Below are 23187 nucleotides of genomic sequence, written 5' to 3' on the forward strand. Positions count from 1 at the left end.
CAAATGGAAGTTACTATGCAGAGAGATTAAACAGCAATGAGATTTCTACTACATAAAAATGAAGCTGTCTTAATGGACAAGATATATAACTTTCAATGGTATTACTCCACCTTTACATCTGAATCTAAGTAAATCAGCATTTATATAAACAACAACTCTGGACAATTCCTTGTCCCTGCATTGAGTCAGGCAAGCATTTGTAGTGGATGTGCTAGATTACATCTGGGCAAACACCCACTATAGACTTCTGCTTCTGAGAAACTCTGATGTGCCAGTAACATGTCCTCAGCTTCTAGGGTGGTCAACGGTGCAACTCCTACAGATGCTCTGCACCAAGATACCACTATGGGAGCTGAACTTGTCTCAGCTTTCACATGTAATTTCTGATGTGAATAATATGCTACAACGCCTAATAAAAACATGTGTGAAGAAAATTTGTTAATTGCTGCTCTTTTCAAACACCTCAAAGTTGGTAACACTCGATGCGGCCCTCCAGTCCTCTCAGGCACATGGATATCAATCAGAAGCATTAGGGTTACAGTAGAAAAGATCCAATCTCTTCTTCCTCACAGGGACCGAAGTCCAGCAAACAACTTAATCTCACCAAAGTGTGTCAGTCATAAGCCTGTGAGGTAAATAAACTATGAAAAGGGTATCAGATATTAAAACAGGTATCTGATGTTAACAGCAAGACCTATAGAACATACTCCCAGTACTTTGCGATGTGTACAGTCACCTCTTAAAACTGCACTTACCTCTTGAAAAGTATAATGACCCAAGTTGGAGGGATGTATTCTGTGAGTTTATAAAGCAGCTCTGAATGCTACAGACAGACAGGGACAACAGGCACATCTCTGTCCATCTTGATTTTAACTGATAAATTTCAACTGTCTTGGCAAATATGGTTACAGGCACAAGCACCTTTGACAGAAGGTTTTTTGTGGGGTCATGTGGAAAGCTGATGAAGAGATGCAAAACACTCAGTATTATTACTAATGTTGCAGCATAGAAATTCTTTTTAAAAAGAGGTACACACATTTCAGCTGTAAAACTCACCTTAGGAGGACAGACAGATACTGAGCAGTGGTCGCTTTTCCAGGGTTTGGTTCAATTAGCATCTGAAACACAGCAAAAAATTCAAGCAGAGGTGTGATTTTTTAGGCTAGGCAACTGTTTCCCATCCCCACTTTGGTTCCTTAACTTAAAAGAGCTGTTTCTACTGGCATTTCATTGGATGAATTAACAAGTTAGCTATCTGCACCCATCCTGTACCAATGAGTACAATGACACTGGCTTAGCCAGTCATCTGCTCAAGACACAGGGTCACCTTACTAGTTCAGCATGTCCAATATGGTTACTTGCCTTAAGAAGCAGGTTGGGTTTTTTAAAAATTTGTGATACAATTTTTTGTATAAGCAAATTAATAACAATAATTAATTTGTTTTTAAAATAAGCATATGGATGTGGCTGTGCCTGAAATATTCCCTTTTAAGTTTATATAATAAATTACCTAATTGAACTCGGTATTCTTTACTTTTCAATGACTCTGAAAATTACAATTCCACACATTCTCAGAAAAGCACAGGATTAACCACTGTCTGAAAATCTCCAAATTTACATCTGTACCTTTGAATATTTATAAGTACATATATATGTGCACAATTACAAGATCAAGAAAAAACAACAACAAATGACAGCAACATCACAAAAACTATGAAGATTTAAAATCAAGGGCTCTCTACTGCTTTCTGCCTGATTCTACTCATGAGGACCTACCCCTGTGCAAATTTTTGGATAGGCCAGAAGAAAGAAAAAGCTTCTGAATTACTTAGTTAGTGATTTTATATTATCAGCTTTTGCCTTAATTTGTTCTGCCTGCTCCTGATTTCATACACTTCTTTAATGCTGCAGTGAAGTAGTTTCCAGCTAATAATATTTATCCGTAGACAAATTTACCTTTTTTAAAAAATAAGGAAGGATGTTTTCAAAGGAAATCCACCAATATCTCCTCTGGATTTTCCTCATGAATGAGAAACTATTCAAGTGGTATTGGTGGTGGTTTAGTATTGGACCACAAAAATTCTCCAAAATGACCCTGATTCTACATTGTGACTGATCTTTAGTCAATTTACCTACATTGATTTACTTTTTTGACTTTATGATAGGTAGCTTTGAGACTCAGGGACCAAAATCCATGCATATTCCCATCTCTTACAGTTCAGTGGGGAATTTTCAGGGAAGAAAGAATATACATTTCTTTTGTGTTCTTCTCTATGACAGTTCATTTTAGAATGGTCTAGAATGGTTTTCATATTGTAAGCCCATTAGGCTAAACACATTATGAATTCTCTTCCCATACTTTAATTTTCCTAATATCACAAGTTCTAATCAAATTAATTTTTAGTTTGTCATCTAATGACCATTTGTCACATCAGAAAAAAAACCCACAACAGCACTTGCTACATCAGCCAGTAATGACAACATTTCTTCTTTAGCATCTTTATTTAAAATGAATTTATATATCAGTTAAGTTCAGCCATAAGAAACTGTTCTCTGATAAAATCTCACTATATTGGAATGGTAAACTCTTAACTACTTTTATTTAAGAAAATAATACAACTATTCTCAACAAATTATGACAGAGTTTGTAAAGAAGTATCTTTCTCTTAGTTTACTATGTAATGAAGACAATGTCATAGAAGTACATAACAAGGATATAGAAAACTCAAAAAAATACAGAAAATTAAAAGCTCCCTATGGGTTTTGCCTTAGTTAAAAATTCTTTACTGGAAATAAACCATTAATAATTGTCTTTATACAAATAAATACATATTTTAGTAAGTGAAATGTATCTGAAACATGAATTTTTCCTGTTCCAAAATTTTAAACTATGCAAAAAGTCAAAATGATGGGCTATACTGGCCAAAGGTTGGTTACAAGAGTCTTTATTTTGCAAACTATACAGAAACAGTAAAAAAGAAAAAGCATTATACTTTTCAATATTACATAAGATAAACATTAAATTTAGTATTTAATGCATAGAATTTAATTCAAATAAGAAACTGATTTTCCTTTTAATTAACGACAGGAAACCAGTGATCCATTTTTTAAGTTATACAACCTGTAATATGACATTATACAGGTCACATCAGTTTTATTGTGGGCAGAAAGCAATAGATATGATAGGAACAAAGATGGTGGAGTCCCAAAATGTCTACACAATTAAGTAACATGCTAACATAAATACAGTGATTAAAGTAATTTTCTCTACAGTCAAATCTTAAGTGCTACTCTACACAATAATTATAATCTAGTCCACATGGTAATTACATAGCAATAGGAAAAAAATTAAAATAACCCATGTTCTTCATTTCTGTAGCAGTATCTATACTGGTATTAATTTGGTAATTGGGTGTGCTTAGCTATTGCCTAAAATCCTATACTGGTATGCATGCTAAAATCTCTCTATTTCTATTTTGCAAGGCACCTTTACAATATGTTATATCTAAGTTTCTGCACTAGTGACAGAAAACAACATGAATTAAGATAAAGATGCAAAACTATTTCCTGAATTAAGAAAATAAAAGGTCTACTTATACATTTATTAAAAACTACCTCGGGGCAAGTGTCAATACTCTGAAATATAGTCATGTATAAAGGTAATATAATTGTAAGCAAAATTTTTTCCCCATGTAAAATATTTTACTCTGATTAGTGAGAAATATAAAGAAACAACAAAGAGTGAAGCAATGTTTGAGTAAATAATGATAAAGCCTATATGACCTTGACATGAAAGAAAAAAATTATAGAAGTACAATAATATTTTAAAATTACATAATTGGTTCTTGTCCATCTTACTGCTTTTGAAAAATCCTTTCAATAACCAAGTAATTTCCTAATAAAAAAAATAAATTACAAATGCAAACACAAAGGAGGACTTTGCTTTATTTTTTCCTCCTGGTATTTTTGCTCCATATCTCTGGTTAATTAAAGACTGGTGAGATGCTACTTGTGCACCAATGTTTTTCTACTGTAATACATTTTTGATTTATTAAATGGACAATTTGCAAAGCCTGCAGGGCCTGAAACACTGACAGAACAGAAATTAAGTTCTGAAGAGGACATGCACAATTCCAAGGAAGGACAAATATCTTTTCACCGGAGTTTTAAAGAGCCTGGTTGTCTTTATAGTGTGTTTTGCACATTTATATTTTCAGTAGCACATAACATTCCTTTCTTCAGGCTAGACTTCCCATGTGTTGTCTTCAGCGCAAAGGCATTAAAAACTCAAAAGCACATAATATAATTATTCTTATTAAAACAAAAAAAGTCTATGACTCCAGCTGCAACGTTTGAAATCATCATACAAAATATACATGTTTATTAGAATCCTTTTGATCTTGGGGAGCAAAGGGATTTTATGAAAAGTCATCTTGTGAATTTTAGAAAGTTACAATTCATGGACCCCCTAATATAATCAAATATATCCATCATGATCAGCGTCATAATCAACATCATCGTCTCCTTCATCTTCATCATCATCTTCAATTTCATCTTCATCATTCATTATTTCATCTTCAACATCTTCATCATCTGTCCATTCATGGAAATCGCCAGAGGCAAAGTCACCTGAAGTCTCTAAATCGATAGCTAAAAAAGAATGATATAGAAAAGACACACAAGATACACTACGTAATTATAGTATAATGTACATAAGCATACAAAAAGACACACCAGAGCATTTAATTTCAGGACAATTACTTATTTTAAACTAAACAGTGTGACACAGAAATAAAATGTAAATAATATAAACATTCTTTTGTCTTAAAAGAAAACCATTTAAATAGGGATTAATTTCTTAAATTTAGCAAAAGAAGATAAATTTTAGAGATTTGTAGACCTATCATGAGTGGCAGGAACAAATTAATGAGATTTAAGTCCAACTCAGAAATTACACTAAGGACTACTGACAATATATACTGTCCATTGTTCAGTTCTTACATATTATCCTGAACCTAACCATCTAGAAGTGTCCATTTACCTAGAAAGGAAGCTGGAGTAGATGGACAACAGGCCCAAGCTGTACGTATGTACTGTGCTAAATTAATCCTTTCTTTCAGGCTGTGTTCTTTTTGTTGCAAAATAGGTGGAGAAGAATACTTTAAGACTTTATATTTTTTTTAAAGAAAGGAAAATATTTAATTGCCATTTTTTGTATTTGGGACATCAAATAAAGGTTACTTGGGAATTCTTGGAAGTAGTCAGACAGTGCTGTAGGGAAGGGAAAAACAAGGGAAGATTTAGTGTGTTAAACTTTTGGCAATTCCACCAAACATTAACTGAAAAAAGTGTGACATTGAACTCACTAGCATACTGATTACCCAATGGGATTTCATCAAGCATTTTGAGGCTTTTCTAATGCTGTTCTAGATAATTAATTTTCCCTAAATTTATGTACACTTATGCCAAGCACATATATGAGGTCTATTAACAGTTGACACAGTGAAGAAGTGACAAAAAATAATGAAGTAGTAACAATAAGAAATTATAATGTGTTACGTTTTGTTTCAAAATCCATGTAGTTGGGTCCCCCATCTGTTCTTATGCAAGACCTTTAATCTGCTTGGTAATCAAAGGGAATAACCTCTAAACCAAATGCCACCAAGGTTTCTTAACTTACCACATTCTGCCACACCATTTGTTCTGGATCCTGTCACCTCATTACCGTATCTGTCAACACACCAGCACTGCCCTACACTTCCATGGCACTGACTTGGTTTGTAGTACCCATCTTCATCACATAAAGGGATGTACTGTCCTGTGATACATAAACATTGAATAAGAATATTTAAAAATGGCCTCTTGGTCAATGTGACAATTATAGCAGAAAGTAACTACCTTTTGCTTTTCCCTCATTCCAGACTCTACACTTGACTGGTTTACTATTATTAAATTCAGGTGAGCAGAAAGTGACTGAATACATCAAACGTGGGAGGAAAAATAACATGCATCAGTCTTGGACTGATTTCAAGAAATAAAGTGACCAATCTTCCTTTAAATTTTTCATTGATCCTGTGATATATATATTCCTTACTCCCTGAATGTCTGAATCAAGATCTTCGCTGTATTCTGGAGAAAAGGCCCAAATGTAGAACCAAACCTGAATGGGATAATCTGTGGAGTACAAACAAATCTGGATAATAACAGCCAGGCTTCTTGGACTAACAGCCTGCTACAAGGCTTAGGAGCTATTTTCATTTAACATATATTTTACAATCCATTAGTTCCCTATTAGTATTTAATCACCCCAACACAGAAGACAAATGCAGTGTAACACACCAATTTTATCAACAATAAACGGGGAGGGGAAAAAAAAAAAAGGTTAAATTTGCATTTATATCCAAAACACCTAATCAGATTAGGTTCTAAGCCAAAAATGTTCCCCACCAAGAGTAGAAGAGACACAATCAGGGACTTACTGAGTGAGGCAGTGACTTGCCTAAGGTTGAATAATCAAATTTTTAAATTTGGAGCAAATAGAGACTTTTTGAAAGAAACATACAATGCAATCCAACCACAATGAACAAAACATTAATAAGAAAGCATTTTGAAGTGTATAGTTGTTAGAAACTACCCTTAGCAGAAATACAGTTTTAAATACTTTGAACCAAGCCTTTAATTGAAGCTTTTAGACAGTGGCTAACAGTTAAATTAAGATTTTACATTTAAGTCATATTGATACAGTATAAACTGATTCATAAGAAAGACTTCAATTACTTAAAGAATAATACAGGTAAAGGATCAGCAGAGACAGTAATTTAGGAGTGTCTTAGACAGTACCCTCTATAAATGTTAAAATGTACCTTCTATTAGGGTAATAAAACAGATGTAATATCTTTTGGTGGGTAAGGTAATAAAACTAAGTTTAATAGCTTTCAAGAATTTCATAAATTTTGCTGCTGGAATTTACTGCGGTCTATCTTTGTTGGATTAATATTGATTTTATGTTGCTGTTTCACCAGGGTTATTTATGTAAGCAATAAAACCTTCAAAAGAATGATCTATGGCTCACCTAGAAGCTTCTTTCCTCCTTGCTGCTTCTGAATGTTGCTGAGTTCTGTCTGGCATGGTGGGTCTAAAACAACATTAAAAATGTTAAACAGATTACACTGTATCTAGGAAAGAAAGCATATGACTAAGTTTTCAGTTTCCTATGTTCTAAGGTCACTCTAACTACTGATCTTAAGAAACACACATATTCTGCATTAGTAGTCATTTTCTAAGCTCTGAAATAAAAGAATTACTGGATCTTGTGTCAGCTCCAGAATTATGAATTAGAGCATTGCTATGGATTTGTGCAGAAGGCCACTCCTGGTCAACCGAGCTGTAAGTGAGCATCTCATCACTAGTCTGGAGGATTGACGAATGTAGACAGTAACTTTATCACACCCTATTATATCAAGTCTAGAGAAAGCAGTGTGCGATTGTGAAGCTTGCCTCATGTATTGGTTTGAAACAGGACGGCTGTTTTAATTCCTTTCCCTTTTGTTCTTGTTAGAAGTCATGTTCAAGTTTTGTGTTTTGCATATTTCACTAAGAAAACAAGAATTTTCTCTACTGAAGCCTGCAAGATTGCAATTCCATTGCAACAATTTAAGACTCAATCCCATGGATACAAAGTTTAACAAACTACTTAAAAAGAGTGGCCAAACTTTAGATGGCTCTAAGAGGCAGAATAGGTATTAAATTTCAGTTTTTCTTTCTTCAGAGTTATAGCTTACTGTAGTTCTGTATAATTTAATTTTCTACTGTCTATAAAAGCAAGTTCCATGAATGGGAAGGGAGGCGTGAATGTATATACATTACTGTTGAATAAGTGAAAGAATCCAAGACAGCAAAGTCCCAATCTCTGTACATTGATATTGCATACTATATTAGACCATTAGCACCAAGGCATTTCTCGTTCTGAATGAACAACAGTATTATCAAGTCTACTCACTTTACTTACACCATTCCCAGACAATACTCTTCCAACATCTCACTAAAATCTCACATTTCCCTTTTTAGCACACTCTGATTATTTAGAATACATCTCTGCCATGCAATTAACTCTAGGCTCCCTTCTGAAATACAGTTAAACTACGTTTTTGCCATGCAAAGAGAAAAAAAAAAAGTTGAGCTTGATTAAAGATGAGTAAGATTGGCACACGCTTGATGAAGCACACACGTAGACCAGAACCCAGTCACTGAGAAGGGCAGGCAATAAGTCAGCAGTAATCACTTGAGGGGTGACAGGCCAAAGCAGTCTTTCCTGAATTCCTCCTACAGGAAAACAAGAGAGCTCACCATTTAGCCAGCTGAGAGCAGCACAAGATGCACAAAAGAGTGCAGGAACCCCAAGAATACATTCTAATACATGGAGGTGTCTTTCTTGCAGAAATGCTCTAACTCTGGTGAGAAATGGGGAATCAAATTTATGGTGAACACAGAGCCCCTTGGCTGGCATAGCCTAAGTATAACAAATAGGCCTTTGGTATTATTCTTGAGCTCTTCTGTAACAAAGCAAATACAATTATAATTGATAATCATGATAATTCTTCTCTAAGATGGACTAGTTTTAAAGTAAAAAAGATGTCTCTGTCTTGACAGACAGAAGAGCCTGTAAGAAAAAGGCATCTAGAGAAGTGCTGGACTAATAGATTGATGCAGAAGCCTGCATGAAAGAAAGAGGTGTTAAGCATTAATAATCCTAGCAAAATTGGATACTTTCCTACTCCGAAGCAGTGGTGAAACAAAAACAAGACTGTAATAATTATGAATTACTGGCAGAAAGAAATCCAATCCACAAAAAGGCCAACACTGCAAGTGCCTCAGCATTTAAATAAGTATTGAAGTGTTAAGCTACAGTCAAACATGTAAGAACATAAGGTCTGAAGAAAGTAAGTGCTGAAGCACTTTCATGAATTGTACTTGAAATTAGAGGGCAACAGCAACCACACCATACAAGAAGACTTGAAAAGAGCACGGGCAAAGCGTAGATTTTGAAGTATTGCAGAAATGTATCAGAGTGCCTCAGAAATATGAAACCAGACATAAAGCTGATTAAGGCCAAGAAAAAAGGCAATAAGCACCACTGAGCCATTTATAAGTGTTTAAGCATTAGTCAAGATGGGACAGCTACTACAGGAATATCTTTTTCTGAGCAAGAAAATCTGACTTAAGTATTCATAAGAAGTTGCTTATATTGACTAGAAATTGTGACTAATTGCAGTAATGGGTCTAGTGCACTGTAATGCATCACAACAGACCTCAAGCAGAATGAAAGAATGAAGAAGAATTGCAAGTACTTGTCTGCTCCTGATAGTCTTGAACTAAGATGGAAAAGTAACGGAGCTTCTCAGATAATGAATCAAGCAAATGCTATGTATTTTTAAAAAGCACAATGGAATATCTATCCCAGTATGATACATATTGTTGACTAAATTTTGTATTCACTTTGAACAACATTAATCAACAGCAGTGCCATAAAACTGTAGATGTGACCAAAAAACACCTACTAAGCTCAATGAAGACAGAGAGCTGCCTACATGGCTTGAAGAATCCTGTTAATATCAACTTATTTTAGTAAACATCAGAAAGAAGCCACTGAGTTTCTCTACCTAGCCATCTCTGCTATTAATAACAAAGGTCTAGGTAAAGGTCTTATTGAGATTATTCAATCAAGCAAAACATAGCCAAACATGCACATATTACAAGATTTAGCGTAACACTGCAAATTATGAACTCAGCGCAAGAGAGAATTGTAAGATGTGACAAAAGAAGATTAGAAACTTTTTTTTTCTCCTTACAGCTTCAGAAAAGGACAATACAGATTTTGATGACAGCGTTAACTTGGAGGGATGGAGTGCAAGTTTAAAGGAGAAGATTTGCCAAAACTGAAATTTCACCTCTTTTACAATCTTGAGGACATATAATTTTTACTATATGCTCAAACACACTTAGTTATCAAAATCTATCTCACAGTCAAGACAGTGAGGAGACTGATAAAAAGGGAAGAAAGGCTTGATAATGTTGGATACTGCAATGAGGAGAATCAGTGTCACTGAAAGCCAGATGCCAGATTTTTAGCATTCAGGTTACCACTAATATAATTCAGTAGTGTTTAGATCAGTCTTTATAATACCATCCATGGGTTCCAGAAGTACATTTAGCAAATATATTAGACAAACAGTATTTAGATGTTATAAAATGCAAAACTACTTGAAACAAATCTGTGGAAGTGCTTTCTTAATGCTGCGGTTATGCTGTACAAGCATTACATCAAATTGGCAGAAAAGCCAACTGCAGAAGTCGGCTTTAAGATAGAAGAACCTTAGACCATACTAGGCCATGTGCTGTATGGTGAAAATAGAAAGGAATTATACTGCCTACCACTGTAAAGGTGTTTATATGTTAAGCTGCAATTACTATGGTGGTGTGTTTTTTTTATTTCAAACAAAACATGTTATGTTCTTTACTTTAAGAACTACTTCTGGGACTGTTATTTTTAATTTACTAATTTTGTTAACAATACATACATGCTTATAAAAATAAAAGTTAAAATATTGTTCTATCGGAAAACAAAGTGTGTTGAAAGATTAACTGTTAACTTTTCAACTACAAAGATATCAAAGAAAATAAGCCTGCTATTTAGTATGTATCTACAGAAGTACAGTTCTATTTATTTTCAGATTTACGACTGGCAGATGTGGTAGGATAAAAATCCTAATTTACACAGAAATCAGACTAAAATCATAGATGTTGAGTGCTGATGGGAATTTAGCATGAGTTTTAAGGGCATAAGTGAGATTTAAAAACCGATACTAAAATTTTCAAAAAAATTGAACTGACTTTGCAAACTTTCCACCAGATCAGTCTTATCTCCTCTACTGGAAGTAGAAATTTGGATCCTGGTTGCTATTTATCCCTTTGAAAATCTCCCTCATGTTAGTATGAAAAGTGAACGGGCAATTCCGTCCAGTTTCAGTCAACACCTAATGAGTAAATTTTTTGACTCATTACAACTAGTTTGATTATATAGTTTATGTGATGTCTCACTTAGATCTACAATGTTACCTGATTCTCAGGAAAACAATGCTTATAGGTTGTGTTTGTTTGTTTGTTTAACTGAATCACATTAGGACATTAACAGATTCATCTAGGCAGTAAAAATCAATTGGTTTTAGGTCCATATGATTGGAAATAATTCTGTCATTAATGTTCATTCAGTTCTTTTAATAGGCTCACAAAATAGAATGCCCTACTTTAGCAATTAAAAAGTTAATTTTTTAATGTAGCTGAAGTAGATTGGGAAAGAAATAATTTAAGTAATTTTGTTCTTTATTTTGGTCTTTTTCCTCTGTATACTTCCTGGAAATTGGCACAAGAAACAATATTGCTGTAAAAGTATTAGCTGCTGTTTCTCACTTTATTTAGAATCCTTGAATTTCTAGCCATTTCTTTCCATTTAGCTTGCATTGTTTGTTGAACTGTTTTACTTCATTTTAGGTATTCATGATACATCAAAAACCTTTACACAAATTCATGGTACAGCCTTTAAGAGCTTTTAGTTCACTGCAATCTTCTTAATATGTTAAAAAAAGATAAAGCACTACAAAAAAGGTCAGTCATACACACACGCAAGCTTTTACCTTGCTGTCTTTGGAAGCAGTAGCACCACTCGTTGTTAGATATCAAACTGTCCTTGTACGTGTCACAAGCATTGAAGAACGCCCTAGTGCATGGCTCATTCTTGTCCAGGTAAATGCTTCCAAGTTCTGACTGGTCCAACAACAGATCATAGTTTGTATCAAGCCTATTAAACATCCAGCCAAGAGAGTCTTTGCAAATTGGCAAAATGCTGGTATCAAATCCTAAGAGGCAAACAAACAAACAAATAAATAATGATATCGCAGAAAAGATACAGCACCTTCTGATCTCAGCCACCACAAAGGAAAGCTGCAGTATGGAAATTGCTCCAGTGGTACATAGATACAGTACGTAAACAGTGGTTGCTATTGAAATGCTATGTATAAGTCATGTCAGCTTCATTAAAAAAAATAATGGAATTAACCTGCTTACAAAATGAATCCCACCATCAGTCTCAAAGCATTTAGAAAAAAAGAGTTTTTCTGTCAAACATTATACCTATAGCACTCACATCATTACAGTAATAAATAATCTACAGAGATTTCCTGGAAAATAATTCTGTTGAGGAATATAAATCAGGAGAGTGAATTTCAGGTTTGTAATGTTTACAGAACTAGGAGGAGAATAAATTCCAGGTAACTTATTGGAGTCCACTTTTTTCTTCCTATAAAATATATTCAATTCTATGAAAAAGGAACAAGACATTCAGCCTCAGTAATGCCTTGAAAGTTATGATATTTTATCTTTACTTGAATTCCTAAGAGTTCCGAGTTTCTATTTCTGCTAAAACCAAGCCTAACTGCCTTAGTCATTTTTCTGAAAACACAAAAGAAATCCGAACAGCGTTTCTACACTGCTAAAACAGGTGAACTTGTATAACACAGTAATCAGCTTCAGAAGTCTGTAGATTTTCCTTTAGATATATATGTATGTGGAAATGTATGTGGAAATGTCCGTGCTATGGTAGAATGATCATTTCAGAAAGGAAAAGGAGAAATCTGATAGCACCAAATACTCCCCATGGAAGTCTGGCAACTACTTAAAGTCTCCTTCTTAGAAATCCTAAATAAACTATGACTTTTGATCAGGGCAGTCAATCTTTTTCTTTTCTCTGTTCTGTTGCATTCATTATTCTTTCTGCTTGACAGAAAGAAAACGGCAAAAAAATTAAGCAAGCCATTTGATACATACAATATTTTTAAAGTGTTGAATATAATTTAAAAACATAGCTAAGCATTCAACTAACAGATTCTCTCTTCCTTCCTCTCCAGACCCTGAAAAAATGTCAAGACAAAATACTTGGTTTTGTGGGTTAGGAAAAGCAGAGAGAGACAAGATCCAAGTGAAGAAATAAGAAAATATAGAAGATTCATTATTCAACTTTATCTGTAAAAGGTATCAAAATTATTCAACAGGTGCTTCTGATTAGAAAAATTCCAGAAGATTCTTCCATCTTAAAACATTCTGTATAAGGATGAATGTTCAGTATAACATTATTTACTTCTAAGGCCCTGTTCCTGAAGGCCTCTTAACACCTCCCAGATATTTCTGTTTCTCTGCTATTCCTGCATTTAGCTGGAGATTCCTCCTCAAGACCTTGGATTCAGAAAGGGGGTCAATGTGAAACATATAATTTGCTATCCTGCCTTATGTGCACCTGCATGAAGGGAGGAATTATTCTTGTGCTCACAAAATTTTTCTTTATTTCGCATCCTGGCCAGCTAACCAAATTGAAAGTCAAGTTGCAGAAAAAGAGCTGCTATGAGACAGATTTTAATGAATAAAATGCCAGCTAGACGGGCATATAAGATAAAAGCCACTTTAAAGGTGTATTCAGGGATGGATCTTGGGGGCCAAAGATAATTGTAGATGATAAAGCCGCATGTGGAAATTTAAGTGTAAGTATACTGAAAGAGTCATCACTTTCATGCAAAGTATTTTTAAATTAGTATTTGTGGTCCATGCTGGAAAAGCTCACATCATTAAGTAGCTTGTATTTTAGAACACTAGAAACTACTGTTATGTATTTAATAAACTCTAGTAAGGGAAAGGGGGAAAAACCCAAACATTATTTTTTTTTCTCTCCATCAGTTTCAAATTTTACTTTTAAGAGAAATAAATTTACCTGAAGAATAGTGAAAGATAACTGAACATTTCAAAGGTTTTATGCATCACTAAATTAAGGTTGGAATAATATGATATAGCCCTGTTTTTTTCCCTTGATTCCCTTAACTAGCATCAGACTGTGAATTGAGTTTACCCTCTACTCCCATTCTACAATTTTTTCTCACTTATTTCTATATAGCTTTTAGATTTTTTAGAAATGTGCCTAATAGTGATGTCCCACTGGATTTTTATCTATTACATTTGTCATAGTTATGGACAGAGCTTGAAATGAAAACATTTGCGCTGGACTCAGCAATATAAATTGAAACCAAATTATTTTATTACAATTTACTGATATCAACAGGAAAGCACCAGAAAAATGTCATTATGTTTCAGTATCTTCTCTAAATCCAGTTAAACCTCAACATAACTACAGTTTAGCAGTTAAATATAGGGTTTGAAGACTGATATTGATGATATACACTTCCTAGTAAACAGGAATATATTATAAGTGGCACATCAGGATTAAAAAACCTACTTCAAACAGCAATATTCCATATAAGAAACTCCCTTTGTTATTACCAAGTCTGAAAAAAAGTTTACATACATTAAAGCTGTCATTATCTGTTAAATAGCAGCATATACTGCATAAAATGCACTGTTGGCCATGGGGCCCAGCTTTCTGATAAATAACTTGATGTAATAATTAAAAAAAATATGGTTTACCTTTAAAGTAGTTTCTGTTTCTTTTTTCAGAATTTGCTTCTGAAGTGCTTTGTATTTTTACTTACACCTCAGGTATGTTTTCTGGTGTTTTTTAATTATTTTTTTTAGTTCTTTCTCTTCTCTGGTATTTACAGTTCTAGTGTTTTTTAATAGAGGAAAAAACATTTCTTCTTAGTTTTCACTTGGCTTGTTTCACCAAGCCAAACTCTTTCATGACCATAACTCACTGCAGTATAGTGTAGAAATATCTGAAATCTAGATCAAATATTAAGTTTAGGTGAAATAAATAAAAATGGCTAAAGTATTTCAGAAGTGAGACAGGTATGTGTTGACAGAGACAGACGCGACTTTGCTTGATTTAAAATAGAGCAGTTCTTCTCCAGAACGGCTATACCACATAGAGATCATCACCTCAGCTCCATGTTCATATTTTAAGTCCATAAGAGATTACTGTGGTAAAATAAAACACTTGGATCAATTTTAAAGACACTTAAAGGAACTGTCCAAACTCAAGAACATCAGAAGCGCTGTCTCTCTGCAATGCCTTCCTTCCTCTACTATAATACTGATAAAATAATATAGGTGTCACTCTTGCAGATGACTTGAGAAAGAGTCAGGAAAGCACTTAAATATATACCTAGTGTTTAACATCTGCTAACATGGTTTGACACATGAGGGGGTTAGGTGATACAGAACAAAGAATCACAAAATCACCAAGTGATCTAGAAGTAGGAAGTTAATCACCCACATCACAGACTACCTATAATAGCACTCTAAGCATCAACCAGAATGCTGTTCTTACATTTTTCACAGTTGAGACACAAAACAAAAAGCAGAAACTAAGGTGGGAAAATTAGTATAGCTGAAGGACAGTAATTTCTTCTTGAAGTACCAGGGTATTGTACTGAGGAGAGCAAAAATTGCTGCTCAGATGTCTGAATTACGAAAGATGAGATGCTCTTATTCTCATTTTAAGCACTTATTTGATATCTATTTCTATATAGTATAATGAAATGAGCTTTTATGCTGCTATTTCTGAACATTGTTTAGAAAAATGTGAAGTACCTGCTTAAACTCTTTTGCTCAGCCAAAACAATCCCAAGGGAAATATTATTTAGAAATATACTCTTCCCCCACAGCTTACTCACTAGCACTTAAAACATTTTCTCAAAAGGAATCAACAGAAATGCTCTTGTGTTTCTGATTATTTCTCAGGGGATAATTTCAACTCTTAATAATCTACTTTTCAAGGTAAAACTATTGTTTGCCTCCTTATTAAGCTTATAAGTAATAAATCCTTGTATACATTGAGGAAGATATATTTTGCCTTTATGTGGGAATCAAAACAGTATACATACATATGGCTCACATACTGCATTGCATATAAATTGTTTATCTACTATGCCAAGATAACTTTACTGCATGATTCTTTCCAATACCAGTACACTGTCACAGAATCACAGAATCCTATGGGTTGGAAGGGACCTCGAAAGATCATCGAGTCCAACCCCCCTGCCAGAGCAGGATCACCTAGAGCACATTACACAGGAACGTATCCAGGCAGGTTTTGAATGTCTCCAGTGAAGGAGGCTCCACAACCTCTCCGGGCAGCCTGTTCCAGTGCTCTGTCACTCGCACAGTAGAGTTTCTGATGTTTACGTGGAACCTCCTATGTTCCAGTTTGCACCCCTTGTCCCTTGGCCTATCACTGGACAAGACTGAAAAAAGCTTGGGTCCAACGTCCTGACACTTGCCCTTAACATTTGTAAACAACAATGAGGTTGCCCCTCAGTATCCTCTTCTCCAAGCTAAAGAGACCCAGCTCCCTCAGCCTTTCCTCATAAGGAAGATGTTCCACTCCCTTAAACATCTCTGTGGCTCTGTGCTGGACTCTCATGCAGTTCCCTGTCCTTCTTGAACTGAGGGGCCCAGAACTGGACACAGTTCCATATGCGCATTCCAGATGCGGCCTCACCAAGGCAGAATAGAGGGGGAGGAGAACCTCTCTTGACCTACTAACAACACCCTTTCTAATGCACCCCAGGATGCCACTGGCCTTCTTGGCTACAAGGGCACATTGCTGGCTCATGGCCATCCTCCTGTACACCAGGACCCCCAGGTCACTTTCTCCTACACTGCTCTCCAGTAGGTCAGCCCCCAGCCTGTACCGGTACATGGAGTTGTTCTTCCTCAGATGCAATACTCAGTTACCTGATTTTCCTGATCCAGGGCCATATACCTGTTCTGTAAGCATATACATGAAGGTGAGGGAAGCCACAAGAGGGTTCACCTCGAGCAGGGACCCGCTTCCAGTCTCCCTCTTCTCTCAGGTCCCCTACCTCTGTTAGGTGACAAGAAGGATCCTTTACTTCTCGTGAAACTTCTCCCATGGGGCTTTGTTTCAAGGTTGGTAGGGTATTACTCCACCAATCTATTTCTCTTTCACAATCCCGGATACTCCATAATCTTTCCACCTCCTCTTTCGGCTCAGCCACCAGGCTGAGTAAATCATTCACCTGCTCACAGCACATGCAGGTGGCCTCTCTGCTCTCCTCCGATATGACTGCCAGGCTGACACGTTCTGTGCAGCCAGAGACCTGGACAGCTGCATTCCTGAGAGAGAGGGACCTCTGTCTGGGTTGCCACTGTCCTCCTGGCAACAGTGTTCGCCCCAGTGGATACCATGGCTAGGTCCTCTTCAAGGGGGGGATGATCACTAGCCGAGTTCTTACCCTGAGCCAAGAGGGTGCCCGTGCCCTGCTCCACGTGCCCTGCTCCGCGCCCTGCCCGTGTGAACTGCTGCGTCAGACCCTTCTACTGCGCCAGGCCCTGTTTGCTGGTCCTGGTCCCCGCGCTCCCCAGGGGCTGCTCTTCTACCTGAGGGGTCAGGCCCCGACCCTTTGTCTTTGCCACAGCGAGTCAGAGCTGCTGCTCCCCAGAAGCTCCCACTCCCCACCCAGGGACGGGCTGGGACCGACTCCCTCCCACTCTCTCCGTTTCTCTCTCTCTCTCTCTCTCTCCTCTTCCTCGGTTTTGCCGAGGTTTTCCCTGCGGTTCAGCCGCTGCAGAAGGGGCCCACCTGCACAATCCCTTGCTCTGGTGTCCCTCGCCTCAGTGGCTTCACTGAAGTCCAGTACAATAAAAGACTGACAAATCACACATGTGAATAATCAAACATGCACTCTCTTCTGGAGTCCTGGCTGCCACCTAGACCACGGCTTTTACTTATTCAGTATGCAAGCTGCATGGCAAGAAGGTTTTCACTTGTAACAGATTTGTTTAATATTTTGGTTACCAGAAAATCTTCAAGTTACCAGCATCTTGCAGCTGAAGCCTACAGTGCACAGGCTGAGAACAAGTTTTCCTTCTTAATGCAGTTTTATGAGGACAGTCCTGAGCAGGAAAGACTACACTAAGGAGAGGACTAAGAAGACGTGTATATTTTCTGTCGTATTTGCTGTTCACAAAAGTGCTGATTTAGGTGAGACTCATCTGGCCCCATGCTTGCCCAAGGAGATAGAATTAGGCATAATTTTCACTGTGACTTGTTGCAAGTTGTGTTACATTCCTGCTCCCTGTGGTTGCACAGACATAAGCGGAGCATGGGTTAGGGCAAGAAACAGGGAAGGTACCAAGGGTCTAACAATTAGCCTAGGATAACTAACTCATTTTACAACAAAAATGTATAAGGAAAAGAAATAAAGCATCCCTGCAATGTCTCTTCAATACCTATAGCTTGAATTCTAAAGTCTCTCCTTTACCAGAAAGTGTTTTAGAGAACTTTATAGAGTGGAGGAGGAGGAAATCAAGATGAATTCTGTTTCTGGAGACTACCAGTTTGCTACCAGATCAACAATTCACATGGAATGTATTATGTGGGACACCAGACTGACCATTTTATTAATAAGAGTGACTGCTAAGGGAGAGTATAAGATACCTGAGGGAGGGAGAAATAAAATAAAATGCTACAATAAACACCTATACAAGTTTTATTGTGTATAAGAAATGATTCTATACAAAGGATTGAGTCAAAACAAACTTCAGTCAACAGTACTGATTTCATTGGATCGCAAAATGGTTCGGGTTGGAAGGGACCTTAAAGATCATCTAGATTCAGTCCCCTGATTCAGCTCATTTAAAGCCTTAAATTTAAGTAAAGATGGAGTAATTTAAAATTCCTGCTCATAATTACTTCTAGGCTGTATTTCTTATTCTAGACTCCTGCTTTAAGGATGCCTGGGCTTATGCTAACCTGACACATACAGAAAGCCATTAGAAGAACCTCTTCTTTCTCTAGCAAACCAGAACTATGGGTCAGGTTGCCAGCCAATACAACTTTGCAGTACAGCTTACAGGACATATCTCCGAGACAAAGTCAGGATATAGCCAAATTCTGAGGCAGTCAGCATTTCCAAGACATAAAAAATGATGTTTAAAAGAACAATTATTTTTATCTCTTCTAAATATATGACTGTTTGGGCGAGTACTGCCAGGCGTAAGGAAATATTTCTTGTTCTGTTCACTTGTTCTGTCTGTACATCAGGGTTTCCAAATATGGTTCAGCAATGAAGATCAGGGAAATTTAATTTATCCCTGCATAATACAAAATCAATAAGGAACTTAGGATAGTCAGAATAAAAATCTCCAAGCAAAGATGTGAAATTATATTTTATTTACACTTTGTCATAGAAAATTGGTCTTTTCCTGCTGCAAGTTTGCAAGGGTATTTGGCAACTTTAGTGTGATAATATCTCACCATGGTATTTCTAGTAAACCAATGATAAGTAATTTTTTTTCAGACTTCTTGTATTTTTTATCTTATTTTCAAAATTATTAGTGTATTCGACTCCAACTAATAATATTATTCCCAAGCCATAAGAAGATTCTCTATTGCCTTTGGCTTCTGGTCTTTTGTTTTCTAACAACAAGGCATATAAGTATTCTTCAGAAATAGACTGCCCGTTAGCAGAATTTTTCATGAGACTGCTCCATTTTTTTTGTGCTTTGATGTATTATTTTCCTAGAGTTTTATCACACCAAGTTAATACAGAAAGAGACCAAATATTTTAAAATACTTGAAAATGTAAGTAAAATCACAATTTTTCAACTCCTTGATCCCCATCAAGAAGGGCATAATAATGAGTGTATTACTACAGACTAGGGGTAAAACATCCTTTTCCCCTTAGTGTCATCTATTTGGACTGTAAATGGCCTGCAGACAAGATTTAAGTGTTTATGTAGCATTCACAGTAATGATAATTATGGATATATGCAATCTAAATACAATTGGACTCAAAGGGGATTTTGGAAACAAAACCCTAATAATTATTTGAAATAATCTACTCTGCTTTACTAAGAATATTCAGCTTTGGAAAATAAGTGTCAGCTAAACAAAAAGATGTAACTGTTGTAAAAGCAAAAAAATGTAGGCACCTTAAATTTTTAACTTGTTATCAGCATATTGATGGCTCCAGCCAAACAACTTAAACACCCTTGTTTGAGTTGTTTAGAAATAAAATTAATGATTATAAGGATCAGCGTAGACTACTTAACAACTGGAACAACTCTGAAGAGTGCAAACAAGACACTTGCACCATATCTACCTTGATCTACTGTGCCCAGCCCCGTTAATAAATCCTGGCCCACACGCCACCAGAGTGACTGAAATATGAAAAATCCTAAATGGAAACAGACAAGCAGAAAGGATGGTACAAATTGCTTTTTATATAGCAAAATCTTTTTCAGTGAGGAAGGAACTCTATGACAAGAATAAAGGACAACCCGCGGGAAGGGTGTCAAAACGTATTTTTAAATCCCTGAAGATAATGAACAACTCCAAGGACCTGCTAGAATAATTAGGACTCGGAAAGGGGAAGCTGCATTCAGGTGGCTTTCTGTCATAGCTGTTGCGCCATGCAGATAACTAAGTCTCCTGTACTAAGAATTATTAAGTTCATTATATGTGATTAAGAAGTCCTTTACAAGATTTTTTTCTAGATGTAGCTGTCATAAATCCCCAAAATAGAGGCTGAAGTCCCTAGTATACTTAAAAAATTAATATGCCTGATGTCTTGCACCTACTAAGATTTTGGAGACCAACTTTGAGGAATATCACTGGAGATACTCCTCAAGAGCTTAGCTCTTGAAGAAAAGTTTCAAGACTTTCTTAACGGTATTAGAAAGGACATATGCGTGTTGAATCATTATAACTATTCTTTCTTTGTGTGTTTACAAAGACATGGTGAGCTAATATTTTCTTCTGAACCACAGACACATTGTTAATTTCTGATAAGATGCTGCCTCAAATGAGAAATTCTGAGGTTCAGAAATGTACATACCAGAAAAAACTTACCGTTAAAATAACAGTACTAGCTTTTAAACAACTTTTGTATCCCCAAATTGAAAAATGGAAGAAAAAACCCAACACTACTGATCATATATTAATTTGATTACATTCTCTCCATAGAAAGACTGCCTTTTTGCAGCGGCTTGTCAAAGGAATGAAATCAAGGAGATATTGGCTATTTATAAAATTTAGAAAAATCGTGCAAATAGGAACTTTAAATATTTGAAAGCAATCTCATTTTCCAATTAGATACATGCATGTTGAGAAACTAAACACAGTACTACAACACTAGACTCTAAACAGTGATTGTTCAAATATTTTGGTGGAACTGTTTTTTGTTGAAAAACTTCATTTTTTAAAGAGAAAAAAAAAAAAGAAAATACAGGACAACCTGAATATCTCACCCATAACCATTTTCTATAATTTTATTTCTTTGTTTTCGTAAGAAGAAAATAAACATGCCAAAGCCTATAATCAAACTTCCACATTTGCATCCTAGCATCCCTATAGCAAATACTCAACTTTTCAACACACTTCTAACAACACTACCTTTGTTCTCAGGTTGATGAAGTACAACAATTTGAGATAGAAAAAGTAATTTAAAACCAGCATAGTCATCAATTAGGTTTTTGTATAACATTCTAGCTATTTATAATTAACTTCTGGCACCATGTTACAAGTGTAAGTCAAACATATCTGACAGCACCACGTTCATGGGAATTAAAGCCATTAGTGCAATAGAAACAATATTTTTCCACACAGGTAATATTTCCTTATATGTTCACGAAAAAAAATCCCTGAAAAAACTGTTCCATCCAAACTAACTCTTGATTCTGTCTCTCAAAAAATTGGTAATGATCCAGTCTAAATTGTAACTGAAATTACAGGTACCTCCTGAGGTATATTTGTGAATTATGTTCAAGACCTGTCATTTGGCCTTGTTGGGCCTCATACAATTGGCCTCAACCCATTGATCTAGCCTGCCCAGGTCCCTCTTTTAAAGCCTTTCTACCTTCAAGTAGATCAACACTCCCTCCCAACTCAGTATTGTCAGCCAACTTACAGAGGGTGCACTCCATCCCCTCTTACAGATCACTGAGAAAGATACTAATCTTTAAGAGATTAAAAATTTGCAAACAAACAAGTGATAAATTACACTTGAGTACAATATATTTACAAACACAGACTATGATACAAATACCAGTCCAGGTACTTATCACCATTAGCTGCGTGCTTAAGGAAAAAAGACCAAGGAAAATGTCTACCGGAAAAAATACTCTTAAGAACTTTGTGCTTGCACTACATTTCAATGTATTCAAAGTATTAATTATCAACTTTAAATTCCTGTATTACACAGAACCCAATTACTTATAACACTGGCTTTTTATTTATGTATGCCATAGTACTTAATAGCTATATAGCTGCTTCTTTTATCATTGCCCAAAATTCTTTTTGAACTTTAACTGTATTGTTAGGCTTCTAAACAACTGAGCTGCTTTTCTAAACTTACATATTCAGTGTGGTACCCTCAATGAAGTGAGTATTCACCAGAAACAGCACCTTATGCAATATTTCAGCTGACCTGTAACTGAGTGATGTGCTAGCATTAGCTATATTATAACATACATTTTATTTATTACTATATAATAAGGGCTTACTTAAGAGACCCATACATTGTACTTCTGTTGCTTTTCCTTACTGGATGTGAAGCAGAACATGAGGCATTTAAGGGCACCAATAAGAATGTTAACTGGAAAAATATGTATTTTAATGTGCTGGGGTTTTTTTATATAAATAAAAAATAATGTTATTGTATTACCACCTTTACCTCAGAAACATTTTCTCTCGGTGTTAAGAGAAGTATTACCAGATAACACAGAGTCATCTTTAACTCATAGTATTTTACAGAATTACTCTAATTTCCTTAGCATGAAATATCACAACAAAATGATACTTCCAATTAAATGAAATACACGTATTTTTTAGGGAAAAAAAATATGCTACAAATAGCAATAAAAAAAGTTTAAAAAAACCCCCAAATAATTAATAATTTAATAATCACAGAATCATAGAATGGTTTGAGTTGGAAGGGACCTTAAAGATCATTTAGTTCCACCCCCCATGCATGGGCAGGGACACCTTCCACTAGGATCAGCTTGCTCAGGGCCCCATCCAACCTGGCCTTGAACACTTTCAGGGATGGGGCTTCCACAACTTCCCTGGGCAACTTGTTCCAGTGTCTCACCACTAAAGAATTTCCTCCTAAACTCTAATTTAAATCTACTCTCTTCCAGTTTTGATCCGTTATCCCTTATCCTTTC

At 35.8% G+C, this 23187-nt stretch overlaps 1 protein-coding gene across 4 annotated transcripts in view; it reads right to left on the reverse strand.

Annotated features, from left to right (window-relative positions):
- Positions 1–2929: 2929 nt before the first annotated feature.
- Positions 2930–23187, reverse strand: part of SPOCK3 (SPARC (osteonectin), cwcv and kazal like domains proteoglycan 3) — a 209056-nt gene continuing 188798 nt past the window's right edge. For all 4 annotated transcript variants that reach the window (XM_051618874.1, XM_051618872.1, XM_051618873.1 and 1 more), the window contains 4 exons: positions 11691–11912; positions 7073–7135; positions 5681–5818; positions 2930–4650 (listed from right to left, as the gene is read on the reverse strand). In XM_051618874.1, coding sequence (XP_051474834.1) covers positions 4478–4650; positions 5681–5818; positions 7073–7135; positions 11691–11912 — 596 coding nt within the window. In that variant the 3' untranslated portion in view covers positions 2930–4477. The remainder of the gene's footprint in view (positions 4651–5680; positions 5819–7072; positions 7136–11690; positions 11913–23187) is intronic.

This window comes from Apus apus, chromosome 4, assembly GCF_020740795.1.
Source record: "Apus apus isolate bApuApu2 chromosome 4, bApuApu2.pri.cur, whole genome shotgun sequence".
Classification (NCBI taxonomy): Eukaryota; Metazoa; Chordata; class Aves; order Apodiformes; family Apodidae; genus Apus; species Apus apus.